This window comes from Psammomys obesus, unplaced genomic scaffold, assembly GCF_907164565.1.
Source record: "Psammomys obesus unplaced genomic scaffold, mPsaObe1.curated_primary_1811, whole genome shotgun sequence".
NCBI lineage: Eukaryota > Metazoa > Chordata > Mammalia > Rodentia > Muridae > Psammomys > Psammomys obesus.
In genome coordinates this window covers 1,117,462-1,143,545 of record NW_026596088.1, presented here as the reverse complement: position 1 = coordinate 1,143,545, position 26,084 = coordinate 1,117,462, and the positions used below count along the sequence as shown (strand labels likewise).

Below are 26,084 nucleotides of genomic sequence, written 5' to 3'. Positions count from 1 at the left end.
ACACACACACACACACACACACACACACACACACACACACACACACACCAGGCTGGCCTAGAACTCGAGATCTTCCTGCCTCAGCCTCCCAGGTGCTGGGATGACGTGCAGGCGCCGCACCTGGGTTGTCTTAGGGCTTTGCCAAAAGAAGTTCAGTGGAGGTAGGGTCTGGGCTCAGAGGGGTTGGTGAAAAATGAACTTAGAGAATGTCGAGTGCAGGTTGCTAGGAAAGAGCAGGTAAGAGACAGAAAGCCACGGACAGCTAGAAAACAGATCTATAGGGCCACTGGGAAAAGCCTGCAAAACAAACAAGGAGAAAACCGGGACACCCACAGCCTCCCGCCCAGCAAGTCTGACTGGGGTCTAATATTCCGGGGGGAGGTGGGGCATGCCGGCACACTTGTTTAACCCCAACACTTGAGAGCCAGGGAGGTGAATCTCTGTGATCTGCACTACGGTGCCCTGGACAGCAGCCAGGACCACTGTCTCAGGGCAGCACGGAAATCAGGGTAACCCAGACAGGTAGCTCAGCGTGTAGGGGCACACTTACTGCTCAGCCTGAGGACCCAGGGTTGACCCCCAGGATCCACGAGGTGGGAGGAGGGGACTGACTCCACAGATTGCCCTCTAACATGCACACGTACTCTAGCAACGTGCACGCACCCACACACACACACACACACACACACACACACACACACACACTATCGTCATCGTCGTCGTAAAATATTCCGCTTTTTAAAAACACCTGGGGCAGAATATGCTGCTATCGACCTGTGATCCTAGTACGTGGAAGCCTGAGACGTGAGAATTGCCACAAGTTCAAGGCCAGTGTGGTTTCCATAGGAAGTTCTAGGCAAGCCACAGTTACATGGTGAGACCCTGCCTCAAACACATACCATACACACACACACACACACACGTCTGGGCAGTGGTGGTGCAGGTCTTTAATCCCAGCACTTGGGAAGTAGAGGCAGGTGGCTCTCTGTGAGTTCAAGGTCAGCCTGGTCTATGGAGCGAGTTCTAGAATAGCCATGGCTACACAGAGAAACCCTGTCTTGAAAAATGGAAACTAAACCAAACCAACCAAACAAAACACACATGCATGCACCAACTACAACAAAACAAATAAATAAAAGGAAGGCCAAGCTGTTGCCGTGGCTAGGGAGGAGGCCGCCTCTGAAAATGTCTCCCATGCCTTTAGAAAATGCTACAAGCCTCAAGGAAGGTGGCGCCATGGAAGCATGTGAATCCTGATTCAAGATGGAGAGGTCCCTCTCTGTGGACCGTCTCTGGGTGTGTGTAGGGGAGTCGAGGTTAAAGTGAGGCGGGGTGGGAAAGCTTTACTCCTCGGGCCCCAGGGTTTCTAATGACCTCGTGACCTCGGCCCTCCTCACCCAAGACCGGACTCAGCCAGCTGAGGTAAGACAAGGGTATAGATATATTTTTACGACTGTTTCACTCAGTTTTTTTTGTTTGTTTTTTTTATTGGTGGGAGTGTTTCTTGACAGGGTCTCACATCGTAGCCCTGGCCGCTGTCCTGGAAATTACTCTGTAGACCAGGCTAGCCTTAAACTCAGAGATCCACCTGCCTCTGCTTCGCAAGCGCTGGGATCAGAGGTGTGCGCCACCACGCCCCGGCTCCACTCAGATTCTTTTAAGGATTGCTCCAAATCCTTAACCATTCCTCATTAGCTACGGTTTCATTAAAATTTCTATTTTATTTATAACTGTGCGTGTGGGTAGGTGTGCATGGCTTCCCGCGCACGTTTGGAAGTTTGAGGACGGCTTTCAGGAGCTGGTTCTCTCTTCCCACCAGGGGTTTGGGGGACCGAAAATTGGTCCTCAGGCTTTATACGGCAAACACTTTTACCTGCCTCGCCGTCTCACTGAGCCCTCGCTATTATCACTGTCCTTCCTGGCCGCGAGCACCTCTGTGCACACCGGGAGCCATGCTATTAGGCACTCAAGAGCAAGAAGCACTGATTAGGGCTTGCGGTTATCGGGCACTTGTCTGGCATACACAATGCCCTGAGTTCTACCCTTAGCACTGAAAAAAATTAAACAAACAAACAAACAAACAAACAAACAAACAAAAACCTTAAAAGTGAGCTGGCAAGATCGCTCAGTTGGGAAGGTCCTGCCAGGCCTGATGACCTGAGTTCAGCTCCAGGACTCACACGCCATCTGTGGCATGCACGCATGCCCTCCACCCCAATAAATAAGTAAAGAAACGGTAGTGATAACAAAAATGGTACTGGTCAGTAGAGACAGTCAGTTTAAAAGCATTCAATACCAAGCAGGTAAAGGCGGGACTATTAAGGAACTTTCGGTAGATTCCCTCACTTGGGAACCCAAGCCTGAGGGCGATAAGGGAGAGGGTTTGGCTGTGGTGGTGGCCCATGCCCCCACTGCCACAGTCACAGGCATCTGGGCATGACTCTGGAGACAAGGCAAGTCTATCTGGGGTCTGTATGGAGAGCAGGGTAGTTGGAATAAAGAGGCGGCGGGTCAGCTTGGCCCCTGGTGAAAATCTACAACCATCCCTCCTCCTTAACCCTCCCCACAGGCCCTCTGTTTGCCCGTTGTTGGGCAGTGGGGTGAAACAGGCTGAGTTTGGCTCGAGGGAGGAAAGGCAGGTACCTTTTCCAGCACCTCCCCTGGGTATAGGGGGAAAGGGTCCTGGGCCAGTCGGATCTCCTGGTCAGCATGCCGAAGCCTGACTTGTCCTGTGGCGTCAAGTAAGACCAAGTTCTGGGCGTCCCGGAACACGGGGTTGGTCACTATGCAGTAGTGGCGTGGGGGGACCGTCACCATGCGTACTGGGGTGAAGAGCACCCTGTTGTGAGGGTAAGAAGGGATGTGAGGAGTCAGTAAGAGCAGGAGAAACCTCCCAGCCACCCAGAGAAGGGTCACTCCTGCCAGCCGGGCTCTCCCCAGCCGGGACAGAGAGCACCAACCTCTCATTGTCCTGCCGGATGTAGGTCTGTGGTCCAACCTCCACACGGGACACGTTGCTGTTCTGGTCCAGTACATGGATGTAGTGGTATGGAGGTATGCGGATGATGGCCTCTTCAGCTGCCATGGTGAATCCTAAGTTCCGGCCGAACCTGATTGCAGCATGGAAAAAGGCCCGGTCGGGAAGACGAGAGATAAACACAGGGCATTTGGGACGAGGCAGGGTAGCCCAAAGACGACCTCTTCTTTCTAGCTACCCTGATCAGCACCTTCCTGGTCTCACTCCCAACCCAACTTCCTCCTCTCCTGCTTTTTAAAAAGTAAAATACTGGGGCTGGAGAGAAGGCTCAGTGGTGAAGAGCACTGTTTGCTCCTCCAGAGGTCCTGAGTTCAATTCCCAGCAACCACATGGCAGCTTACAACCATCTATACCCTCTAATGCAAGTGTACACGCAGATAGGACACTCATATAATATATATATATATATATATATATATATATATATATATATATATATATATATAATCTTTTAAAAAGTTAAACATTTTATTTCATGACATGTGCATTTGTTTGCACGAATCTATTCGTGCTGCATGCCTGCATGCAGGAGCCCTCAGAGGCTAGATCCCCTGGAACTGGAGCCAGCAGCGGTTGTGTGAGCCACCACATGGGTGCTGGCAACTGGGTCCTCTGCAAGAGCAGTAAGTACTCAACTAATGAGCCATTGTTCCAGCCCCCTGTATTCACGTAGGATCTGTGTATGTACGTATGATGTATGTATGTATATAATTTATTTTATGTGTATGAATGTTTTGCCTGCATGTATGTATGTATATTTTGTGTGTAGCTGGGGCCGTGAAGGAGTCAGAAGAGGGTGTCAGAACTCCCTGGAGTTGGAGTTAGAGGCGACTATGAGCCGCCCAGTATGGATGCTGGGACTCAGCCTTGGGTCCTCTGCAAGGACTCTTAACCTCTACGCCATGTCTTGGAGCTCTTCTTCCTCCTCCCTTCTCTCACGCCCTCTTCCTGTCCCATCCCCACTTCTGACACAGAGTTCAGCTCTACAGCCCTGGCTGACTCTGAGCTCACAGTCTTCCTACCTTAGTTCTCTTGGAATGAAAAAGCGGGCTCTGCCATACCCGCTTCTCCTCTTCTCCCCACCTCAGACAGCACCTCCGCCAAGGACTGTTCACTTCAGTTACCCACAGAGGCCCAGAGGTATTGCTACCTTTCCCTCCCTCCGGTCCACTCCCTCCCCACACTACCTGTAGATCAAAGGTTCCCAGGTCCTAAGGCGCACCCGGCTGTATTCAGTGTCTGTCTGCACTCCTGCCCACTCCTGTTCTAAGCAGTCCTGAGGTAAACCTTTCAGAGGAGAGCCCCACCAAGAAGAGACCCAAGTGATGCTCCCATCAGGGCAGCTGGATTCATAACACAGCCAAGCACCCTGACCTCACCCTTCTCAGCTCCCTGGCTGAACACCCTCGGCTCCCGCTGTCACAAGAGGTAGGAGAAGAAGTATGTGCGGAAAGGAAAAGGGGAATAAATGGATTCGTATCTACCCACGCCATTGTCTTTACCTCTGACTCCTGGCTGCTTTCATTCAGTGCTTGGCTTGTGAATGTCACACACCCTTAGCATTGCCCATCCTTATACCCAGCGTCCCTTGGACTTTGGACATGTCTCTTCCGAGTCAGAAAAAGGCAATTAAGTTTGTTAGGCAATGCAGAGCCTTGACCCAGAGACTATGCCTGAATATGAGAATAGCAGACCTCCTCTCTCTTCCTGTGTGTGTGTGTGTGTGTGTATGTGTGTGCCCGCACAGGTGCGCATGGGCTGTGCCTACTTTGGATTTCCTGGAGCTAGAGACGCAGGCAGTTGTGGACTGCCTACTATTGGGTGCTGGGAACAAACTCTGGTCCCCTGCCCGAGCAGCAAGCGCTCTTAACTGCTGAGCCATCTCTCCAGCACCTGGGAATATTCTGTTTCTTCTGTCTCTGGACTGGCCACACGTGATTCAGCAGAATCACAGCTGGAATGCAGTTGGGCGTCTGGGAAAATAAATTGTTACTTTCTTGTTTCTTTGTTTTGCACAGGATCTTGTCCTGTAGCCCAGGCTGATCTTAAACTCTATCTTCCGGCTTCAGCCTCCTGCGTGCTGGAGTTCTAGGCATCCCTACCATGCTTGGACAAAGCATTTTTGTCTTTGCAGTGTTGAGCATGTAGCCCAGGGCTTTCCTTGCACGTGCTGGGCAAGCTCCGCCGCTGAGAAACACCACATCCTGTCCTGGTTAGATTCTTGTCAGCATGACACAAGCTGGATTCAAATGGGAAGAAGACTGCAACTGAGAAAAATGCCTCCGTCTGACTGCCCGTGGGGCTTTTTCTTGATTGCTGATTGGTGGAGAAGGGCCCAGAGACCACTGGGGAGAGGACCGCCTCTCAACAGGTGGTCCTGGGTGGCTAAGAAAGCGGGCTCAGCAGTTAAGAGCACTGGATGTTCTTCCTAGAGGACCCGGGTTCAATCCCCAGCACCCACATGGCAACTCACAAGTGTCTGTCACTCCAGTCAGAGTGACACCCTCCAGATCTGACACCCTCACATAAGCATACGTGCAGGCAAAACACCAATGCACGTGAAATAAATAAATAAATAAATGATTTTGATAAAGTGGGTTAAGCAAGTGACCAGGAGCAAGCCAGTAAGCAGCACTCCTTCATAGGCCCTGCTTCATTCCGTTCCTGCCTCCCCAGGAGTCCACAGGAACCTGGGGAGGCAGGAATGTAACCCGTAAGATGAATTAAATCCTTCCCTCCCCAAGTTATGCTTCCTCATCGTCTTTATCACAGTAACAGGAAGCAAACCAAGACACATCCCCAGGAACAGTTACTGTAAGTAGAGTTGGAGGGGCTGGCAGTGGGGCTCCCGGGAGAGCACTAGGTCCTGGGCTCCCCAACATGGGGGGAAAAACACTTAAAACTTAATTTAAATGGGCCCTTGTAGCTGGTTGATCCCCTTTTGCCATTCTGGATTCCACAACTCTAAGTAGCTGAGACTCAGATAAAGACTGAGGGTCATTCAGGGTCACAGGACGTGATGCTGTCCGGACTTTTTGTTTTTATTATTGTTGTCACCATTATTGTTCTGACAGGACTGGGGACCGAACCTCACAAGCGCTAGACAAACTCTCTTTCTAGCACCGAGCTACGCCCCCAGCTGGTCTTTTCTTTCTCTGAAGGGAGTCAGAAACACTGGCAACATTGGTTAGGTCCTGGATTTGGAAGGCTTGTGTCATACCAGGGATGAGGCTCAGTTGGTGGAGCGCTTGCCTATCACGGTCAGGTTTCGGCACAACATACACTGACACAGTGGCTCCCGTCTGCAATCTTAGGAGTCTAACGTTATCTTTAGTTACACAGCACGCTTGAGGGCAGCCTGGGTTACCCCATCACTGGACAAAAACAAAACCAGCCCAACCAACTCCAGAACAAAAGGTTTTTGTTTGCTCTTTGGGGGTTGTGTACAGATCCACCATGGGGCTTCAGGTCAAGCTTGGGTGTTCATCTTCAGGTGATATCTACCTTTGTTTGTGTGTGTATAACCTTGGTTGTGTTGTCCTGGACTAGCTTTGTAGACCAGGCGGGCCTTGAAGTCATAGCAATCTGCCTGCCTCTGGCTCCCTGAGTGTTGGGATCAAGGGTGTGCTTCACCAGGCCCGGCTTTTTTTTTTAATTTGTGAAATTAAATTTTATTTACTGAGTGTCGTAGCATGCCTGTGGAGGTCATAAGACAAGTATAGAAGTAGTCAGTTCTCTCCTTCCAGCACGTGGATGCTGGGGGTCAAACCCAGGCCTAGCAGCAAGCACCTTTACCAGAGTTTCCTGTCCCACTTGTTTGTGTTTGGTTTTTGAGACAAAGAAAAAAACCAAACCAAACAAACAAACAAAACCCTCCTAGTAGGACCCACAGCTTGCCGAGTCCAGCAGGCTGGCCCACCAGCAGAATCCGCGGATCCACATGTTTTCACATTCCCCAGTAGGGCTAGAATCACAGCGTTTGGCTCTTTTCTGAAATAAGATGTATCTATTTCTGTTTTATGTGCGTTTGCGCTCTGCTTGTATGTAAGTCTATGTGAAGGTGCCAGAGCTCCTGGAGGTAAAGCTACACACAGCTGTGAGCCGCCATGTGGGTGCTGGGAATTGAACCTGGGTCCTCTGGAAGAACTCTTAACCACCGAGCCATCTCTCCAGCACCCCTTACCTTTTTAAAACTCAGGTGCTGGGGCCTGAACTCAGGTCCTCTCACATAAATGACAAGCACTCTACCAACTGAGCTATGCCCTGGCCCAAGGCTCTTCTGGTATGCTTCCCACGGGAGAGGGAATTAATTTTGCTTGTGATGGTAAAATACTGACAGCTTCTAGAATCACCCAGGAGACGATCCTCAGGGTATGTCTCTGAGGGAATTTTCTAGACCGGGTTAGTTGGGGAGGGAGGGCCCAGACTAAGCAGCACTCACTCTGTGGGCTTGGGGCTCACGCTGACTCAAAAGGAGAAAGCAGGCTGAGCACCAGCATCCAGCTGGTTCCTGACGGCCGGCCGGTGGGCAGTGTGACCCGAGGCCTCAGGGTCCTGCTGCCGTGCCATTTGGCATGATCACTGCAACCTCAAATGGTGAAAAAAAATCACATCCTTTCCCAAAGTTGCTTTTTTTGGGCACTTTGTTCTTGAAACACATAATGTTTCACTGACACGCACACTGCCTCTTCCTTGCAGTGTTGGGATCTGACCCGGATGTTTTCCTGGGCTCTGTGCTAGGAGAGCAATATTCAAGACTCTGTAAGATGGGACCAACTGAACTGCGACCCTAACTCTCTCTCTCTGTGTAGCTCTGGCTGTCCTAGAACTCACTCTGTAGACCAGGCTGGCCTTGAACTCAGAGCTCAAGCCTGCCTCTGCGGACTCTCTTTGGATGGGTGATCTTAGACAAGCCCTTTGTTCTTCTATCTGCCTCCTCAATTATGAAGTTGGAATGACTAACAGTCTTTTCCCAGCACTGTGATGACGTTTCTACAGAAAGCACCCCAAGCCAAGCCTGGCACTTAACCAGTACTGTGTTTAATCCTGAGAATAGACAGGGCCCAAGGTTGAGGGGTATAGTCAGGGCCTCCTTCCCCACCTGGCATCAGGGCTTAACCCTCACTTGGCTGCCGGTCAGGAAGGAGGTGAACCGCACATCAACCAGCCGTTGTGCTGGAGCACGGCAATGCAGAGGCTTCCCACAGTTGGATACAGCACCTCTCCAGGGGCGCCTGGCCAGGAAACCAGATGGGACAGGCAGAAAGGCCTGGGAGGCCAGCAGGGTCTCGGGGCCCCGCCCAGAAGAAGGGAACCATCAAAGGCTCTCTGAGGTGGGAGTCCGCTTCAGGCACAGCCTCGATTGGCTCCTCGTTGCACAATGCTCCACTCCCCAAGACTGAGGCCTCTCCACCATCTGTCACCCCAGCTGGGAATAGTCAGTGGGCCGGAGAGCCTCTCCCAGCTCGGTGACTCAGCAAGAGCCTTCTTCAAAGCTAATCCGGCTGGGTTCCGGCCTTGCTCTAAGGCCAAGCCCCTGCTCAGGTAGCCCAATTTAACTTCCAGTCCACTCCCCTTCCACGCCCCACAGCTCCCCTTCCTAAGATCACCAATCAAATTCCCTTGGAGCAGATCCTGCCCTTATGCCCTGGATACTGTATTTGTAACAAGTCTCACAGCCCAGTGGCTTCTAGATGATATGTGCAGTCCCACCTCTTATTTCTGTTATGTCAAGGACCTCAGAGGACATGGTACACTGGGCGTGGTGGCACTTACCTTTAATCTCGGCATTTGGGAGAGAGCTGGGAAGGTCTCTGTGACACAGAGGTCAGCCTGGACTACATAGCGAGTTGCAGGCTAACCAGGGCTACAAAAGGAGACCTTGTCTCAAAACAAGTAAGCAAGCCAGTGGTAACGGGCCTATGGTTCTGCCTCAGGCCTGGCACCTCTCCCTGCACTCTCAGCTGAGCTGTGCTCCCTGCCAGCTCTTGGGTACACGCCTAGTCTGCAAGTGCCGGGAGCCACAGCTGGTCCTCAGCCAGGTGCAGAGGCTGGGTTCAGCCTGTTGTTCACTGAGGGGTGCGTAGACTGGTCTCCCGTGCACAACACAAAGCCAGGACAGGCTCTGAATCCCAGTCTTTTTTAAAGACAAGGTCTCACTCTGTAGCCCAGGCTGGCCCTGAGGGCATGGCAACCTTTCTGTCTCAGTCTCCCAAATGCTGGGGTTATGAAGTGCACCATGTCTGTTTTTTGTTGTTGTTGTTTTCTTTTGGAGACAGGGTGTTGCTACATAACTCTGGATAATGACTATGAAGTCCATGATGGCCTTTGAACTCAAAGCAACCCTCCTGCCTCAGCTTCCTGAGTGCTGGAAATACTGACATGGTCCATAATACTTGGCTTTGTTCCTTGTCTGGGAACTCAAAGGCAGCGTTGATGTATCAGCCAAAATTAACGAGTCATGAATCAGCCCATTTCAGCCATTTTTCAGGATAACCTTCCAATGGCTGGCACAGTGAGTTTAAACAGTCAATGCCTGTTTCAAAGTGGCCACACTGTGCTCCTGGTCTGCCGTTAGTTGTTTGTAAAGATTCCTTTATTACTGTTTTGGGACAGGGTCTCTCTAGATAGCGCCGGCTATCCTAGAACTCACCATGTAGACCAGGCTGGCTTTGAACCTACAGAGGTCCACCTGCTTTCGCCTCCCAAGTGCTGGATTTTTTTTTTTTTTTCCAAGACAGGGTTTCAATGTTCCCGGCTGTCCTGGAACTTCCTCTGTAGACCAGGCTGTCCTCAAACTCACAAAGATCTGCCCGTCTCTGCCTCCAGAATGCTGGGATGAAGAGAATGAGCCACCACTGCCTGGTTTATTCTGTTGTTATTTCTGTGTCTGTGTGTGGGTAGGTGCATGTGAGCATGTGAGGCTGAGAGTTGAACTCAGGTCTGTAATGAAAGGTGCTTTTTTTTTTTTTTTTTTTTTGTAAACTCAGTTATGGAAATTTGGACTTTTTAGTAAAGGGTAGGGTCTGAGCACCGATATTTTTTTGTTTGTTGCTTTTCGAGACAGGGTTTCTGTGTATAGCCCTGGCTGTTCTGGGCTCATCTTGTAAACCAGACTGGCCTCAAACTCATTAAGAGATCCATCCTCCTGCCTCTGCCTCCCAAGTGCTGGGATTAAAGGTGTGTGCCACCACAGCCCGGCTGGGCACCAATATTTTTAAAAGTTCTCACAGTGACTCAAAGACTGAGAGCCACTCTGGAGATGAAGGTGATACCACTAGTTCAGGCTAGCGTGGGTTACACAGAGATATATTGGGATGGCTGGGGAAGCTGGGTCTGACCGTTCACGCCTGTAACCCCAGCACTCAGGAGGTAGGAACTGCAGCCCAAAGGACTGTAGCTAAAACTACAGTCCGAGACTGAGCCAGCTGTGGTGGCATATGTCTTTAATCCCAGAGCTCGGGAGGGAGAGGCAGGCATATCTCCAAGTTCAAGGCCAGCCTGGTCTATATAGAATTTTAGGACAGCCAGGGCTACACAGGGAAACCCTGTCCCGAAAACCAAACCACACAAAACACAATCTCAACAGCAGGAAATGCCAGTCTTGTTAGGGTTCTGTCATTGTAACCTCAGCTCCGAACCACTCCTAACAACTTCCTCTTCTGGACTGAAAAAAGTTGCAAGGTGACCATCTTACTACAGGATTACAGTGGGGAGGGCCGAGCTCAGCACAGCAGACCGCATCTGGAGCACAGACCCTTCTTTCTCTGGTGGGTGTCTAGCCCAGGCTAGCTCTGAACCCACGTGAAGCTGAGTGACAATGGCCTAATCTACTTTCAGGAGAACAAGCCCATCCTAGCCTCACCCCGGCCCTGTGACTGCACCCTGTTTTGAATAACCCCCTCCAGTGGCTAACAGTTTCAACTGCCCCATGTCAGTCATCACTGACAGTATTCTTGCACTTCCTAGTTTAAGATTAACCACAACCACCACCATAGAGCTCACTGGCCTGCCTTCTCTGACAAGAACGCTTCTCAGGTTTATTCCACAAACAAACCTGTCCTCACCAGCCTGCAGCCTCTCCATTCACCCCTTTATACAGACTTCCAAGTGCACACGGAAATTTTACTCATTCTCCAATCCCTCCCCTGCCTAGCTTCAGGTTGTTCCCTTTGTCCCCAGCTCTGCTTTCAAGCCCAGACACCTTGGGTTCAAGAAAAGGTGCAGTCAATACAAGCAGGGCCTGTCCCTCATGGAGCTCTTCACTGACGGGGCCTGCCACCATACTGCTTCCGGGGCCTGACCTCTGAGAGGAGCACTGGGGACTGGCAGCCATCTCACCAGGCCCTCTTAGGAAAAACCTTCACCAAGCCTGGTGTGGTGACGCAAGCCTGTAATCCCAGCACTCGGGGAGGTAAAGGCAGGCAGATCGCTGAGTTTGAGGCCAGCCTGATCTACAATGTGAGTCCAGGACAGTCAAGGCTACACAGAGAAACCCTGTCTCAACAAAGAAAACTCTTAACCAACCCATGCTGGAGTGGTGGCCCATGCCGTAATACTAAAAACACAGGCGTGGCAGGCTAGGGAAGGCTAGAATGAGAGCCTGGAGAAAAAGAAAATCTTAATCTGAACTGTGGCCCAACTAGGATACTCTGTGGTAGGGGACAGCTTGGTGACCTCACCATGTGCCAGTGGCTGTGCCCCAGATGTTACAAATGAATGGGAATCCCCAAAGGTGAATGGTGTGTGGACTAGAAGCAGGCTCAGGAGCTGATTCAGAACCTCTGATCTAGATCAAGGTTTTCTCTCAACAAGCCTGGGAGTTCAAAACAAAATTCTTCCTCAGTTGTCTCTGTGTGTGTTCACGGGTGCAGGTGCCCATGGAAGGTAGAAGGCAGCAGATCCCGTGGAGCTGGTCTTAAGACAGCTGTGAGACAACCAGTGTGGCTACTGGGAACCCAACCAGGACCTCTGAGCAGTAAGTACTTGAGTCACCCAGACATCTCTCCAAGCCCCGCTTTGGGTTTTAAAAGGAGTCTTACTGTGTTACCTAGGCTGGGCTGGGACTCTGGAGGTAAAAGCCTGTCTCCCAAGGAGAGGGGACCAGAGGCTCATGTTCCCACACCTAGCTTCTGGCTAATGTTTATTGCTCTTCAAACCCAAGCCTTACGAAGGATCCACAGAACCAAGGCTTCCAGAAAAATTCTGGAACTTGTATCAGAGGCATAACCCTCACCAACTCCTACTCGGAACAACCCACCTCAGCACATGTTAAATGCCTTTAGCTTAAAAGGTAAGGGTCTAACCCAGTCATCCGGCTCTGTGCGGCTGGCCAGGCTTTCCCTGGGTTGCCGTTACTGAAGGCAGCCTGGCCTGTTAGGCAGAGGCGCCAGGTTGTCTCACGGGGAGGGGGGGTGTCATAGAAGATCTGGGTGGGGTTGCTGTTATCAGGGAAATGGCACCAGTGGCTTTTCAAGGGTGGGCCTTTTCCATAACTGAGCCAGTGAACAGCCTCTGCTACAAGAGTATGACATGCCATAGGAGGCCTGGGCACCCAGCGCCCAGGCACTCAGAGTGGTAGTACTCCTACCCAACTGCCCCACCTCAGGGCAGGGTAGATACCCTGTGTGCCAAAGGTCTCAGTAAGTAGCTTCCGGGAGAGCCATCTGGCTCGTCTGTGGTGGCCAACCTCTCTTCCAGGTCCCAGGGGCTCACAGGCAGGGGGCAGAGGACATAAGGAACAGCTGCCCCAGGCACCATCTCCTACCACAGTTGGGCCTCAGTCACAGACTCCCAGTCCCCAGCATCTCAGGCAGGTTGACCCACTGCGCTTCCCATTTACTTCCCCCCAAAGACTCTCGATCTCACTAAACTCTGCGCCTTCTGGAAATCAAGCTACCCTTACGAGCACCCTGCTGGCCCCTGCTTGAGTGACTGGCCAACGCCCACAGTTGGCACAGCCTTTCACAGGGCCGCAGGAAAGCCTCCACAAGCGGTCCCGAAGGGAATCAAGGAGGCGAAGCCATATATGTCAGTCATTCAAGAGAAGGCAGGGAAGTAGAGGCAGGGACGGAATTTGAAGGGGTGCTGCAACTCTCCCTAACCGGCTTTTGTCATCTGCAACGGGGGCTTACGGGGTGGGTAGCCCAGGCTGTGGTGGGATCACGTGTCTCAGGCAGGCCTCAAACTTCTGAAGACCCTCCTGCCTCAGCTGCCCAAGGGCTGAGGTTAGAGAACTCTATCTGGCAAGGCAACCCTCAAAGCGCTTTAAAAAAAAAAAAAAGTGTGCTAGGAACCAAAAAACAGTCTTAGAAGTGCAGGTATGTTGTGTTGCTGAGTTACACCCCATCCATGTGCCTAAAACGCATAAAACCCAGCCCCAGCCACGAATAAAACTGATAGGGATGGCAGACATCTATAATGTTAGCCTTCGCTCGGGAGGTGGAGGCAAGAGGATCAGATGTTCAGGGTCATCCTGGGCTACCTAAGAGTTCAAGACCACTTAGGAGATACTAGACCTTCCTCAAAAACGAAACAAAAACCAAAAGCCAACCGAGCAAACAACAGAAACCAAAAGGCCGGGTCTCACTGCGCTCCTATGTTGGTGAGGGACTCCCAGGCTCAAGGCATCCTTCTGCTTCAGCCTCCTGAGTAGGGAGTAGCACGCGTTTACTGCTGGGCCTGACTAAAGTTCCCCCTCCTCTCCCTCTTCTGTGAGACCTTGATGTCAGGGAGGCAGGCGTGAGGTTTTGGGGGATGAGGATATTGATAACCTCAAACCATGGCTTGCAAACCATGAAAACGCACAGAAAGTGAAACCTCCCGAGCCAACGCCCTCCTTCTTGTCCTTTGGGAGGGAAGAAGTCAGGAAGGCAGAAAAAGTCTCAGGAAAGCAGGAGGACAGCCTGTGGAACAGACACCTACTCCTGGGTTGGCGTCTAGGGATCCAGCCAGAGTCTAGAACTCGTACTCACATTTAGCAGGGTAGCTGGCTGCTGCTGGCTGCTGCAGGCCACAGGTCAGGAATTTCCCTCACCAACACTGGGATGACTTCCCCAAAGGGGCTGGGCAGGCAGGGGCGGAGCTTGGGTTTTTAAAGGGCCCTGTAACTGGATCTTTTTCTCCTCCAGGCTGCAGCTGAAGACACTGCAGCTCAGTGTCGGTCCATTTGCAGCAGTTTCTGCCTTAGTGTTGCCAGGTGGGGCTGGATTAAGACCAGGAAATCAGAGGAGCCGGTAGGGGCATGTCAGATGATGGCTGGCTGCACCTCTGCCTCATTTGGCTTCAATATTCCAGGGTGCAGGAATACAGTTCTGCCTCTGCCTAAGTGAGACCGAGCGCTTGGGTTCACCTGCAGTTTCTAAGCTCATCCCGCATCCTTTATTAGACTCAGCAAATCCAGCTCAGAGCTGCAAGCAGACACTCAACAGAACACACACTCGCTCTCCCGCAAGGCACTGCACTGGGAGCTTGAGGCTTTTTTCTCTGGTACAAGTTTCCCAGAGCCTGGGCTGGGGAAGGCCAGCCATGCCCAGCACGAACAGTCTGCACCTGTGGGCCGGAGCAGCACCAGCGGTCAGTACTTCCGCTGCCTGGGAAAGAGACTGTTTCCTGAGGATCGGAGCGGAGGGCTGCCGGGGCTGGGGCCCTCGGAGTCTAGGCTGAAGAGGTCTCTCCCAGTCCGAAGGATCTGCTCTTCTAGTTTCTTATGTCTCTTCATGTCTGAGAGGACCTTATCCAGGCGTGCCTCCCGTTTCTGGCTCCGGGCTGAGCTTCCTAGGAAGGCAGAAAATGTGTCTGGATTGAGGCAGTGAGCACCCCCACACACACTCTGAGCCCCCCCACCCTCAGAAATCTTGTTTAACACACTCATTTTAGGTCTCTGCACAGAGGAGCTAATGTAGGGCTGGGCCACGCAGGAGGATGGATAGTAGGCGAAGATAACCATACTGGCTAGAGGGGAGAACAAGTGCAAAGGTCCTGGGGCAGACTCATTCAGAGGACAGAGTACTGGGGTGGAGGCCAGAAAACTCAGATTCTCCCTAGGCATGCTCTTTCTCTCTGGAATGGAATCCTCTGGAGGACTACAAGCAGAGAAATGACAGGACTTCCCTCAAAAGGACTCTGGCTGCTGAAACCAGAAGTGGGGAGACTAGTTAGAACTGTGGAAACTGTCACGCAAGAGAGAGAGAGAGCGGGAGATGATCTTAAAGGTAGATTTGTACCGTCAGCTTGACCAGCTGGGGGAAAAAACTCAAGAATGGTTCTGAGGGTAAGTTCTAGGCAGGGATGTGGGCTGGGATATCGGGTCATATCGGGTGATGTGCGCAGTAGTACAGAGATGCATTCTGGAGAATAATGACCAGGAGGACTTTGGACGAAAGGACTGGGAGACTTGAGAGGAAGGCCTGAGGGTCTCTTACAGGGAAGTACGCCGGAAACACTCTGCCACTGTGTGCATGCTCCTTCCTGCACACAGTTTTACAGCCCTGTGGTACCCGGCCCACGTCTCTTAGAAGAGCCCACTCCTGGGGTGACCAAGAGAAGAGGTCCCTTCACTTCCCCTCAGTTCTTTCCTCCTCTTACTGGTACCTGGTGTACGTCTTCTGTCAATCAGTGAGTCCTTCGGTGTCATTGGCTCATCATCAAAGTCAAATTCTGTGGGCATGTGCGGCCTGAAACAGGATGGGCAGAGAGTGAAGGGTGAGAGAGGCCCTTCCAAACACCTACTGGTGGGACCTGGCGGGCTGGCTCGGCGTTTCCTGCTCTTCCCTCCCTCCAGTTTCTGTGCTCAGGGACAACGTGTAAAGCTATGGCCTCACTTTTCCTCCTCCTCCTCTTTGGCCTCGGGCTCCTCATCTGACCTCTCCTCTTCACTCTGGGCCTCAGGAGTGGGCGGCCGGCGGGGTAGGATCTCCGCTTGAAGCTCCAGAGTCCCTTGGGCAGCCAGCAGTTCATAGAGACGCTGGATCTCGGAGGGGGGAGGCATCCAGGGCTGCCCATTGGCCGGCAGCTCCACCTCCTCGTCGCTGCAGGCTACGCACCAGTCTTCCGATTCCCCCTCGGCACTCTCGTCGCCCGCAGCGCTGGGAGCCTCTAGTGCCTCCTCAGCCCTGGATCCCTCACGCCCAGCCTCCTCCTGATTGCCTTCCCCCTCTCCCTCGGCCTTACTAGCCGAGACGGAGGGACCTCCGGTGTCCTCCACCGCCAGAGCCTGGAGGCCGGAAGTCACTTCCCCTTCTTCAGAGAGAGGCGCGGCTGTGCTCCCTGCAATGGTTCCATGGCCCAGGGCAAGGGACATAGAGCACTCAAGAAGGAGCCCAGCAAATACCGGAGACTCGAGAGTACCAAACCAGGGTGCCTCCCCCACAAGGCTTGAGATCCACCGGGGTTTAGGAAATCTCCAACTAGTCAACAGCTGACCGCGGCCGGAGCACCGTCCCCAGGAGGGGGCGCTCCGATCCCTGCGCGGACAGACCCCACCCCACGGATCGGGAATTCTGCCGTTCCCCGGGACCCGCGGAAACCACGCTCGGAGCTGGGAGGGGAAGGGCCTGCTTTCTCGCTTTCACATCGCCCTCTTCAACACCTGGCCAGGAGCCATTTCCTCGGACCTCGCAAACCTAGCTCGCGTCTGCTCAGCAGCCGTACAAACCTGGAGCTAAAACCCGCCGCCTAGGCTGGGCAGGATCGCAGTACGCAGGCGCAGAGAAATGGCGCGCGGAGACTCCACGGTAGTCAAAGCTACTTGGGAGAGGAAAGAGAAGGCTTGCGCATGCGCGGTTAGGCCCTTTAGACATCACTCGCTTCGGCCCACACTAAAGATGGCCACTGCGGCAGCGCATGCGTATTTCGTTCACTAGGGCCTGCCAGAAAGCAGTACCTTGACTGCAAACGAACACAGGGACCAATTGAGGCGAGTCTCATGCATTCACTGTTTATTGGTGTTTAAGACTCATGCAGCATTCAGCATACAAAATGGGAGAGTCAATTTAAATTTTTTAAAAGGAATTTCAGTTTTCCCCCAAGGTTTTTAAGAAGTAAAACAAAAAACCCCCGCCAACTCCGAAATCAATCGCAGCTGGCTCCCTGCCTCAAGAGAGCTGTCTCGTGCAACAAACCTCCGTCATCCTCTTAGAGAATAATTAGAGCTCCCTGCCCCTCCCTCGCTCCCTGCAGCTGGGAACTTTGGTCCTTTTATTTATTATTATTTTTTAATTCTACTGTTTACAAAGCACGTGAATGGCCCGAACCCCTCAGACCTTCAAACGAGAACTCTGAGGTTAAAAAGCCCGAAAGGGCAGGTCAACTCAGGCTGAGCCTTCAGCCACTGAGGCACTCCTTCCTCCCCCGGGATGTCAAGAATGAGGGTTCCCACTCTTGCACGAGTCCCCAGGTGAGGCCTGGTTTGCCAGCTTTTCGACCCAATAGGCACCTTAGGGGTTGGGGTGGGAGTGCAGGCTGGGTCCAGATAGTCCCCAGCAGAGAACAGTCAGAGGCCCCAGCTAGGCAATCCTCTTCCCACACCATCCTTCCTCTCTCGGCCTGACCCAAGTACTGCAGTTTTTACAGAGTTAAGTGTTGGTAGGAGGGTGAAGATGCTGAGGAGAAGATGAAAAGGCAGAAGGGGTCGTGTCGGGACACTTGGCAAGGAGGGGGTGGGGAGGTGTTAAGGAAGGGAAGAAAGGAATGAGTTAGGTGCCAAGACAAAGTTGAGAGGTCAGAGTTTGTTAAGGTTCAGAGGATTTCAGAGGCAGGAAGAAGTGCAGGGAGGCTGGGGTAGATGCAGAGTACAATTTAGATGTTCAGAAGGCTTCCAGAAGTGCAGAGAGGTTTTCAGAGTGCAGGGTTAGGGAGGTCAAGAGGCAGGAGGGGAGATCCGCAGGCAAAAGTGCAGGGAGAAAGGAAGCCAACGGCTGGCAGAGGAGCCTGGCAGGATGCAGGAGCAGGAAAGAAGCTGTAAACAAGGCTGCTCAGGCTCCCTTGGTCCCTTGGGGTGGGGGCCAGGGCCATGAACTGGGCTTCCCCCAGGACAGGGATGGACCCAAGACAGCTCCCAACAGGAAGAAAAGTCTTGGAATGCAGGGCAGAGCCCCTCACTTATACACTGTGGGAAGGAGAGGCAAAGACAGACAGGGAAGGAGACAGCAAGAGACAAAGGAATAGGGAGGACAGACAGGAGAAAGCAGGGTCAGGGGTTAGTCAAGCTGTCCTTGTCAACCCTTCCGCTCCTCCCCTTCCTGTCCCTGACCCCCACTCACCGCCTAAGTTGATGACACAGGAGGCGATGATGATGAGGACCCCACCCACCAGCGCCACGATGCTTAAGAGCTTGGCTACTCGGCCCAGACGTTGAGCCCCATCCACGTCCCCCTGTTGCAGGCTGTTCCGAGACTGGGGTGAGGGTGAGGGGTTTAGAGGTATCATGGCCCAGGTCAGCAGGGGCCAGCCCAGCAGGGTGAGAGTCCAGAGGGGGGAGGTCAGCCCCCCACGTAGGGTTAAGAAAGGAAGGAGGATTGGGGATGCAGGAGGAAGAGGACACAGGTCAGCAAGGTTATATGAACCATCTTTCTATTTCCCTCCCACCTGAAGGGGTAGGTAGGGCTTGGAGGGTTAGGTCCCAGGGAGAAGGAAGTAGAGGCCCAGAAACTGGAAAAGTAGGATCCATGCAGAGAGGTGAGGGAAGGTATCATTCTCAGGGCTCTATTCTGACACTGGCGGGAAGCTGGGAGCCACAGTGTGTCCCAGGGCCGGGGTCCCTTGGGGCTCACCATAACAGCATAAGCGAAGGCCACAATGTTGACAGGCCACATGGGGCAGAAGCAGGACAGGATGGCAAGGATGATGTAGTCCCGAGGTTTCTGGGTGCCATCACCCCCTTCAACCCCAGGCCCTGCCAGCTGGGAGCTGGGATGGCGGCTGAGGCTACCTCGGGGAGATCCTGGATGTCCACTGTGCGCCTTTCCTATTCTGTCCTCCTCAACCAGCTTCTGCAGCACCCGGGGGGGAGCCCCATTGGCTGGGGGTGTTTTAGTTGAGGGTGGAGAGTGAGGCTGGGGAGCTGGACCCTCTTCCCCATCACCAGCCTGGAGGGGAACCACTGCTCCATTTTCTTGCTTTTCCTCTATACTTTCTGTCAGGGCCTCAGTGGGAGGGTCCTCTTGGGTGGGGGGCTCTGTCTGAGGGGATAGTTTAGGAGCAGGCTGGGAAGTTGGCTGAGGGTCTGAGTGGCTATTTTGTTGGAAAGCAGGCTCTGAGGTTGGCTCAGGAGGGGCTGGCGACTGCTGCTCAGATCCCTGCGCTGCTGCTGCTGCTGCTGCAGCTCCTTTGCTCACATTTAGTTTGGGTGCTGGTTCTTGGCATGCCTCTTTGGGGCTGGGGCTGGGGCTGGGGCTGGGGCTGAGGCTGGCCTTGGATTCTCCTGGCTTTAAGCTGGGGTCTGTGGCCTGGACTGTTTCTGGGGTCTCTGTGGTTTCTGGAGCCTGCTCAGCCTTAGGCCCTGAGTCCACAGGTGCTGCAGTGGTGCCTGGGTCTGGCTGAAGGGCCTCTGGCTGGTCGGGGTTCTCCGCTACAACCTGAACAGGACCTGGTCCAGCTTCTGAATGACCAGGTCCTTCTCCCTGGATGTTGGAACTGTCTTCCACCCCCTTCATCTCAGAGACCTCAGGGCTGCTGGCTGCCATCTTAGAGAAGGGAGATGGGAGCGGGCCCGTGGGGAAGAGGGAACAGCAGCGACAGTGGCAAATCCTGGAAGAGGAGGAGACAGGGTTGGTGAGGAGGAGAGAATGGCTGAGGAGAGCCATTCTCTCCTCACCACAGGACTGAGAGGGCTAGGCTCCTGTTTCAAGGCTAGCCTGTACCGTCCCCTAGGGAGAGGAGGGAAAGTTGGGGTTTCCTTTGCTTTGGGGTGGTACACCCTTGGTGGAGAAGTGTTCCACTTAAAGTCTGTTTGGAGAGCCAGGGGAAGATAAACCCTTGTCTAAACAGAAGCATTCTGGGTCTGTTTCTGGATCCATCCAACACACCCCACAAGACCCATACTCTCAGATCCCCCCCCCTCGAAGGTACCCAGCACATCGAAATTGTGCATACACTAGACATTCCAACAGGCAGACTGACAGAGAACCCTCACATTCCGCTTCTTTCCTACCCTTCCCTCCTCTCTGGGCACCACCTGAGCAGTGCGGGGTTTTCCTGCTGCGCATTTGGGCTCAGACGCCCCTCCACCTCCTCCCCGCCCCTTCCTGGAGAGACCTAGCATCGCTGGCATCCCTTCTCAGCCCCTTTTCAGGGGTTCCCTTGTCGCTTTCAGCAGAGGCGGAGGGGGAGGGGATCGTCTCCCGATGGCACGGCGCACCCAGAACCACCCTCCAGTTCTCCTGACACCTGCATTCCCATGCCACCCAGCTGTCTGCCGTCCACTCCTACCAGCGGCCTCAGTTCGTCCCAGTGTCATCCGCCGCCAGCCTCGGGACTGCTCCTGCGTCCCGCCGCCGCCACTGCTGCCGCCGCAGCCGCAGCCCGGGAGGGAATAAGTCTGCGAGCGAGGAAGGGAGGTGGCGGGTCTCCCCTCCTCTCTCCTCCGGGTTTGCTCGGCCCTTCTCTGGTCCCCTCCCCTAAGCTCCACTGCTGCCGCGCCGCCCCCGCCCCTAGCACGCCTCCTGCCCCTCCCGGACAGCCCAAGGGAACCTCGTGCCAAGCCCCGTGTTACCTGGGTAACCGGCCCGGGGACCACTCGTGCCCCCTCCCTGCCCTTTCTCACGCGCACCTCCTGGTGGGGCACCCCCTTCCCAAGTCCTCGGCCCCTCCCACCAACGGTCACCGGGGGATCCTGGCAGAGACCTGGGTTTGCGAAGAGACGGGCCACTGAGGACTGGGTGGAGACGTCCTGAGCAGCAGAGGAGGAGACAGGTCTGAGTTTGGGGCGGCTGCAGGAGAACCGCGTAGGGTTTCAAGAGAGCCTGCAGAGCTGAAGCCGCCCTGCCCCAGGAGAGCAGCAGCAATGCGTGATGAAAGCCTGAGGGAGGGATCTCTGTAAAGGTCCGAGCAAAGAAAGCCCTGAGGAGGAAATTTTGGCCAACTAGGAAGAGCTGGGGCGAGCAGTCTGTCATCGCTGCGGTGGGAACCAAATGCAGTTCCCTCCACGTTTCTGCATCAGCCATGGACTCTGGGATCCACACGTGCAGGCATCTGGAGGTTGTGCAGCCTGCTCCGGGCAGGATAACATCAATGACTAGTCTGGAGACCCCCAACCCTCCAGTGGGTATTCTGGGCCTGTCCAGACTGGGTATTCCCTAGAGACCCGAGTTTGCTCTCATCAGCCTCTGGATTATTGGGTCCATCCGAATTTGTGTTGTGTTGCAGCTAGAGGCTGTATCTCAGGACAGAGGAGCCAGTACTTTGCAGGGCAAGAAAGGTTGGGACTGAGATCAAGGCCAACGAAGAACCCCTCCCGTGGGAGGCGCGAGCTCCTGCACAGGCGTGCGCACACACGACAGGGGGCTCAGTGAAGATAACTTAGGAAACCAGAGACAAATTTTTATTTAAAATTTATTGTAATGGGGTCTGCGCAAAAGGAGGGAGGGGAGGGGAGGGGAACATGCAAGGGACACAGGAACACGATGACATGGCCAGGGCCCACAGCTTCTGTTGTGGGAAAGAGGAAAAGACCAGGGCTGGAGCTGGGGTGAAGAGGGAAGGGAGACACTGTGGCTGCATTTCCCCACCCCCAGGAAGCACCTCTTGTCCCTGGCTCCCCTCCTTTACCCTGGACCCTAAGATTCCGTCTCTGTCGTTCTGCTTCTGGCCCTAGTGGCTCCTTCGGATGCTCCCCTTGGCTTTCCCTGGACAGACACGCCAGCAGGATGTGCAGGCTGTGACCACCCTTCCTTACTGAGTGTCCCTTTCTGCCTTCCCGATCCTGTCCCTCAAGTCCGCCTATCCCTCCTCTGGGACAGAATCCGAACTCCCCTCCTCTCTCTCCTCCCTCCCCCTGGGAAAAAAACAACAACAACAAAAAGAAAGCACCAACTCCCCAGGAAGGAGCAGCAGACAGTAGGGGAGGGGGACTGGAGGAGAGCACAGGACCTTCTCGGGAAAGGCTTACGGATCCCTGGAAGGAAAGGCAAGGGGTTAAAGGTTGAGGGCAGTGGCTGCTGCTGTCCTCCGCCACCCCTGCTCACTGTCCAGGGGACTTCAACACAACTCAGGGGACAGGTGTCTGTAGGGTCAGCTCTGATAGGGACAAGAAAGGAGCAGGAGAACCATTGTTAAAACCTAGTGGATTCCTTCTTCCTCCTCTGTCTGGAGGTTCCTTGGTTGATGGAGTAGTGAGTAGTGAGGAGTTGGTGGGAAGGAGGAGACTGTACCGAGAAGAGCTTTCCTCCATGCTCCCCTCTCCCCCATCAACTTGGAGCTCACCAGGGCTGGGAGGGAAGTGGCTGGGAGCTCACTGGTACCCCCTCTGCCCCAGAAAGGGAGCCCACAGCTGTGGGGGGGGCTGCCACCACTGCCGCCGCCGCTGCTGCTGCTGCTGCTGCCGCCGCCGCCGCCGCCATTGGACAAACTTCACCAGTACCTACAGTGAGAAACACCAAGGATCACAGCACAACCTGAATGGCAAGAAACACTCTTCATACCCCAAACTTTCCAACTATTTGCCGACTTCCCCTGGGACACAGCCGTTACTCACTTCCTATCTGGTCCCCAGAGGCTTGGCCTGTCTACCCAGATGGAGCATGTCTGTACTGCCCTCTCTGGACCCCAAGTCTCCCTAATCTGAGTGACAGATTGGCATCCCTGGCCTTCCTGAGATCCCCTACTGGGCCCTTTGAGCTCCCTTGTCCCACACATCCCATCCTGCCCCCCCAGCCATGTCCCACGCCTTGCCTGGTGGGTGCAGGGGTCCCCCTCAGCAGGTAGGCTGTGGCTGGGGGGCATCTCCCGGGATAGGAGGGGCGGCCCCCCCCCAGATGGGTCTGCATGTGGCCGGCCAGCTGGGCAGGGGTCTTGCAGTGCACGCTGCACAGCTTGCACAGGATGCGGTCAGCCCGCGGGGCCTGGAGCCCATGGTCCTTCACCGCGTGGATGCGCAGGTATGCTGCTGTGGTGAAGCCTATGGGGGGGGGGGGGGGTTGGGATGGGGGTTGGGGTCAGCCTGGTGGAGACCCCAGAGACAGGGCTGTTCTCCTAGGCTGGGGACACCCTCCTCACGTGGCACTGTCCTCCTCCCACCACATCCTTGGTAGGCTGGGGCCAACTACTCCACTGGGACATAGCCCTTCCCTGAACTTGGGGCTGGTTTGAGTGGTGCCCATTTCTTAATCCTTAAAATATCTAGAGACCTTCCCCCGTAACTGGCACATGCCCCCATGACAGGACACTGTTGCCTAGCTTTTTAAGAGTTGACTCTCAGTAGAGACGGCTGTGTCCCCCCTCCAGAGCCCCGGTCTCAGTTCCTTCAGTGAACACCCCACACTGAAAACAGCTTTCTCTGTTACTGGGCAGGGTGTGTGCTTGTCACACCGTGCTGATATGCTCCACCTGCCCAAGAGCTGAAGACAAGAACTTGTGGCTGTACAGTTGAAAGCCTGGGGACTGGCTTTCTTGAGCACTCCTTTCTCAAAGCAATCATGTCCCACTTGAGTCTCCCCAAGCACACCCAGGAGGTTGAGCCTCTGGTAGACTGTCTCCTGAGTCACGGCATACAATTTAGTGACGTTCAGTTGCTTCCAATACTGTTGTGCTTGCTTCTTAAAGGGGCTCCCTACACGCCACGAGCTCTTGGCTACAGCACCCTTAACCCACATCCGTGGAAAAAACCAAACAGCCTCGTGCCCCCCACCTCCCCCTTCCCCCTGCCCTCCCGGCACCCCTTAGCATGTACCTTTGTTGCAGAGCTCACAGACATGGTGAGGGCCCTGGCTGTGCACCTTCATGTGGTCCGAAATATAAGCCGAGCTCAGCATCTTGCCACACACATGACATGGCACCTTCTCCTCGTGTCGGACTGTGTGCGCTCGGAGTCGATCCTTCGTAGCAAAAGCTGCCTCACATTTCTGGGGGGGAGGGCGTGGGGGGGTCACAGGAGAGTTAAAGCTCCGGGGAGTAGAGAGAAGGGGTCAAGATAAAGGGATCAGAGCCTTGGGGGGGTCTTTGATCTGTAGGAAATGGGCGTGAGATGACCAGGCCTTGAAGGAGAAATGCGAAAATGGAGTGAAAAGGCAAAAAGAGAGAAAAAGGGGGTCTGAGAGGCTGAACTCGGACAGCTACCATGAGGATCAAAATCATGAAATCCAGGACAGGAGGCAGCGGGCTTCCTACCTCACATTTGAAGGGCCGCTCTGTTGAGTGCACTTGTCTGACGTGACTGTTGAGGTGATCCGGCCTAGGGACATGTTGAGGTGGGGAGGGGGTATTAGGGCTAAAACTCCGAGGTGAGCTGTGCCTCAAAAGCTACCTAGGCTCCTCCAAAACGCCCTTCCAAAAGTGCCCGAATTTCCCCCACAGCTTCAGTCCTTAGGCAGGAACTCCCTCAAACCAAGGCTCCACCTCTGCCCAGAGGCAGCTTTCCTTCAGCCCAAAGACCCACCTCCTCTCCAAGTACCACCCCCTGCTCCCAGGAACCACGAGGCTCCCTTCCCTCCTCCCTGGGAGTGGTTCCTGTCCCCAGGAACTGGGAGCCACCTCCCCACCAGCCAAAGACCGGCCACCTGGCGGCCCTCCCTCCCCACCCCCCCACCGCCTGGCGGGCAGCCGAGGCCCCTGCACACCGGGAGAAGCTCTTGCCACAGTGGGAGCAGTTGTAGGGCTTGTGCACAGCGCCGTCATGCGAGCGCACGTGGTAGCTCATGCGGTCCTTGCGCTTGAAGCGCTGCTGGCACACAGGGCACTGGTAGGGCTTCTCGTCCGAGTGCGACAGCTTGTGCCGGTTCAGGTGGTAGACGTCGCGGAAGGCCTTGCCGCACATCTCGCAGGCGTGATTCTTCCGGATGCGCTTTCCAGAGGCAGTCGTGGTCACCACGCCACCGGGCGCCACGGCGGCCGAGCCGCCGCCAGCCCCGGCTTCTCCCCCTCCCCCGCTGGCCCCGCTCAGCTGGGGCACGCTCAAGAGGCTGAGGGGCACCATGGTGGGCATCTTCATAGCACCCGAAGGGACCCGGCCAGCCTTGGCTCCTGTGTGGATGGCTTCGTGCCTCCGGAGGTTGTAGCCGTTCTTGAACTCCTTGGCGCACAGGGCGCAAATGTAGGGCCCCTTGCTCTTTGTTTTCTTCTCCAAGACGGATGCAACCGGGGCCACGGCGACCGTCGAGGTCGGGGCGACGACAGCGGTGGCCGCGGCCGCGGCGATGGTGGCGGCCGCGGCGGGGGGCGCGGCCTCGGCGGCCGGCGCGGAGACGGCAGGGGGTGGCGGAGGAGGCGCCGGAGGCTGCTTCAGGGCCGCTGTGTCCACAGTGGAGGCGGCGGCGGGGGCCGGGGGCGCAGTCACCACGGCGGCGGCCGCCGCGGCCGCGGCCGCAGCCGCCGCGGCGGATTCCTGCGCGGCGGCGAGGACCGGGAGCAAGTCCACTTGGAGGGGCTCGGCCGCCGGGGCCTGGGGCGTGGGCGGGGGCGCCGGCGCGGCCTGCGGAGACAAGGCGCCGTGTGGGCCGCGCTCGGCGCTCGGCGCCCGCCCGGCCCGGCCCGGCCCCTACTCACCTGGAACGGACTCTGGGCGCAGCCCTGGGAGGCAAAGAAGCGGGACTGGAGCTCAGCCCCGACCTGCAGGGGGTTCTGGGCGTGACCCTGAGGTGGCGGGAAGGAGTTCATGAGGCCGCCCACCCCCCGGGAGTCCAGGCCCAGCACGGGGAAGGGGGGGGCCAGCAGCGTGCAAGGGAACACGGGGAACATGGCCTCGGCCACAGTGGGGCCCCCGGAGCTCAGCGGGAGCCGGGGGCACGGGCCGCGCGGGGCCCGGGCTCGGGGCGCCGCCCCCGGCCGGCCGGGTTGGGCCGAGCCGAACGCATGGCCCGAGGGCCGCCCCGCCGCCCGCGCACCCCCCCCCCCCCCC

The 26,084-nt window shown here is 55.1% G+C and overlaps 4 protein-coding genes across 6 annotated transcripts in view; all 4 read right to left on the bottom strand.

Annotated features, from left to right (window-relative positions):
- Positions 1 to 4,605, bottom strand: part of Mvp (major vault protein) — an 18,413-nt gene extending 13,808 nt beyond the window's left edge. Inside the window, exons 1-3 of the mRNA XM_055627312.1 lie at positions 4,540 to 4,605; positions 2,961 to 3,110; positions 2,644 to 2,839 (exon numbers count right to left, since the gene is read on the bottom strand). Of these exons, the coding sequence (XP_055483287.1) occupies positions 2,644 to 2,839; positions 2,961 to 3,110; positions 4,540 to 4,562 (369 nt within the window). The 5' untranslated portion in view covers positions 4,563 to 4,605. The remainder of the gene's footprint in view (positions 1 to 2,643; positions 2,840 to 2,960; positions 3,111 to 4,539) is intronic.
- A 9,777-nt stretch (positions 4,606 to 14,382) lies between these two features.
- Positions 14,383 to 16,792, bottom strand: Pagr1 (PAXIP1 associated glutamate rich protein 1). Of its 2 annotated transcripts, none has more exons than XM_055627314.1 (3): positions 15,859 to 16,792; positions 15,623 to 15,711; positions 14,383 to 14,812 (listed from the first exon to the last, which is right to left on the bottom strand). In XM_055627314.1, the coding sequence occupies exons 1-3, from the start codon at positions 16,335 to 16,337 to the stop codon at positions 14,613 to 14,615; spliced, it is 768 nt and encodes a 255-aa protein (XP_055483289.1). In that variant the 5' UTR covers positions 16,338 to 16,792; the 3' UTR covers positions 14,383 to 14,612. The 2 variants fall into 2 exon arrangements, with proteins under 2 accessions (XP_055483289.1, XP_055483290.1); XM_055627315.1 differs by having other exon boundaries at positions 15,629 to 15,711.
- Positions 16,793 to 16,912: 120 nt separating this feature from the next.
- On the bottom strand, positions 16,913 to 21,019 carry Prrt2 (proline rich transmembrane protein 2). Its single transcript, XM_055627313.1, has 5 exons — positions 20,879 to 21,019; positions 20,465 to 20,573; positions 18,808 to 19,783; positions 18,298 to 18,430; positions 16,913 to 18,143 (listed from the first exon to the last, which is right to left on the bottom strand). The coding sequence occupies exons 3-5, from the start codon at positions 19,717 to 19,719 to the stop codon at positions 18,133 to 18,135; spliced, it is 1,056 nt and encodes a 351-aa protein (XP_055483288.1). The 5' UTR covers positions 19,720 to 19,783; positions 20,465 to 20,573; positions 20,879 to 21,019; the 3' UTR covers positions 16,913 to 18,132.
- A 534-nt stretch (positions 21,020 to 21,553) lies between these two features.
- The window catches only part of Maz (MYC associated zinc finger protein), a 5,038-nt gene continuing 507 nt past the window's right edge, over positions 21,554 to 26,084 (bottom strand). Inside the window, exons 2-6 of one of the 2 annotated variants that reach the window (XM_055627599.1) lie at positions 25,733 to 25,819; positions 24,808 to 25,658; positions 24,359 to 24,422; positions 23,922 to 24,093; positions 21,554 to 22,613 (exon numbers count right to left, since the gene is read on the bottom strand). In XM_055627599.1, the coding sequence (XP_055483574.1) occupies positions 22,453 to 22,613; positions 23,922 to 24,093; positions 24,359 to 24,422; positions 24,808 to 25,658; positions 25,733 to 25,819 (1,335 nt within the window). In that variant the 3' untranslated portion in view covers positions 21,554 to 22,452. Of the gene's footprint in view, positions 22,614 to 23,921; positions 24,094 to 24,358; positions 24,423 to 24,807; positions 25,659 to 25,732; positions 26,068 to 26,084 lie in introns of those variants that run through there. The other variant, XM_055627598.1, reaches the window with a different exon arrangement.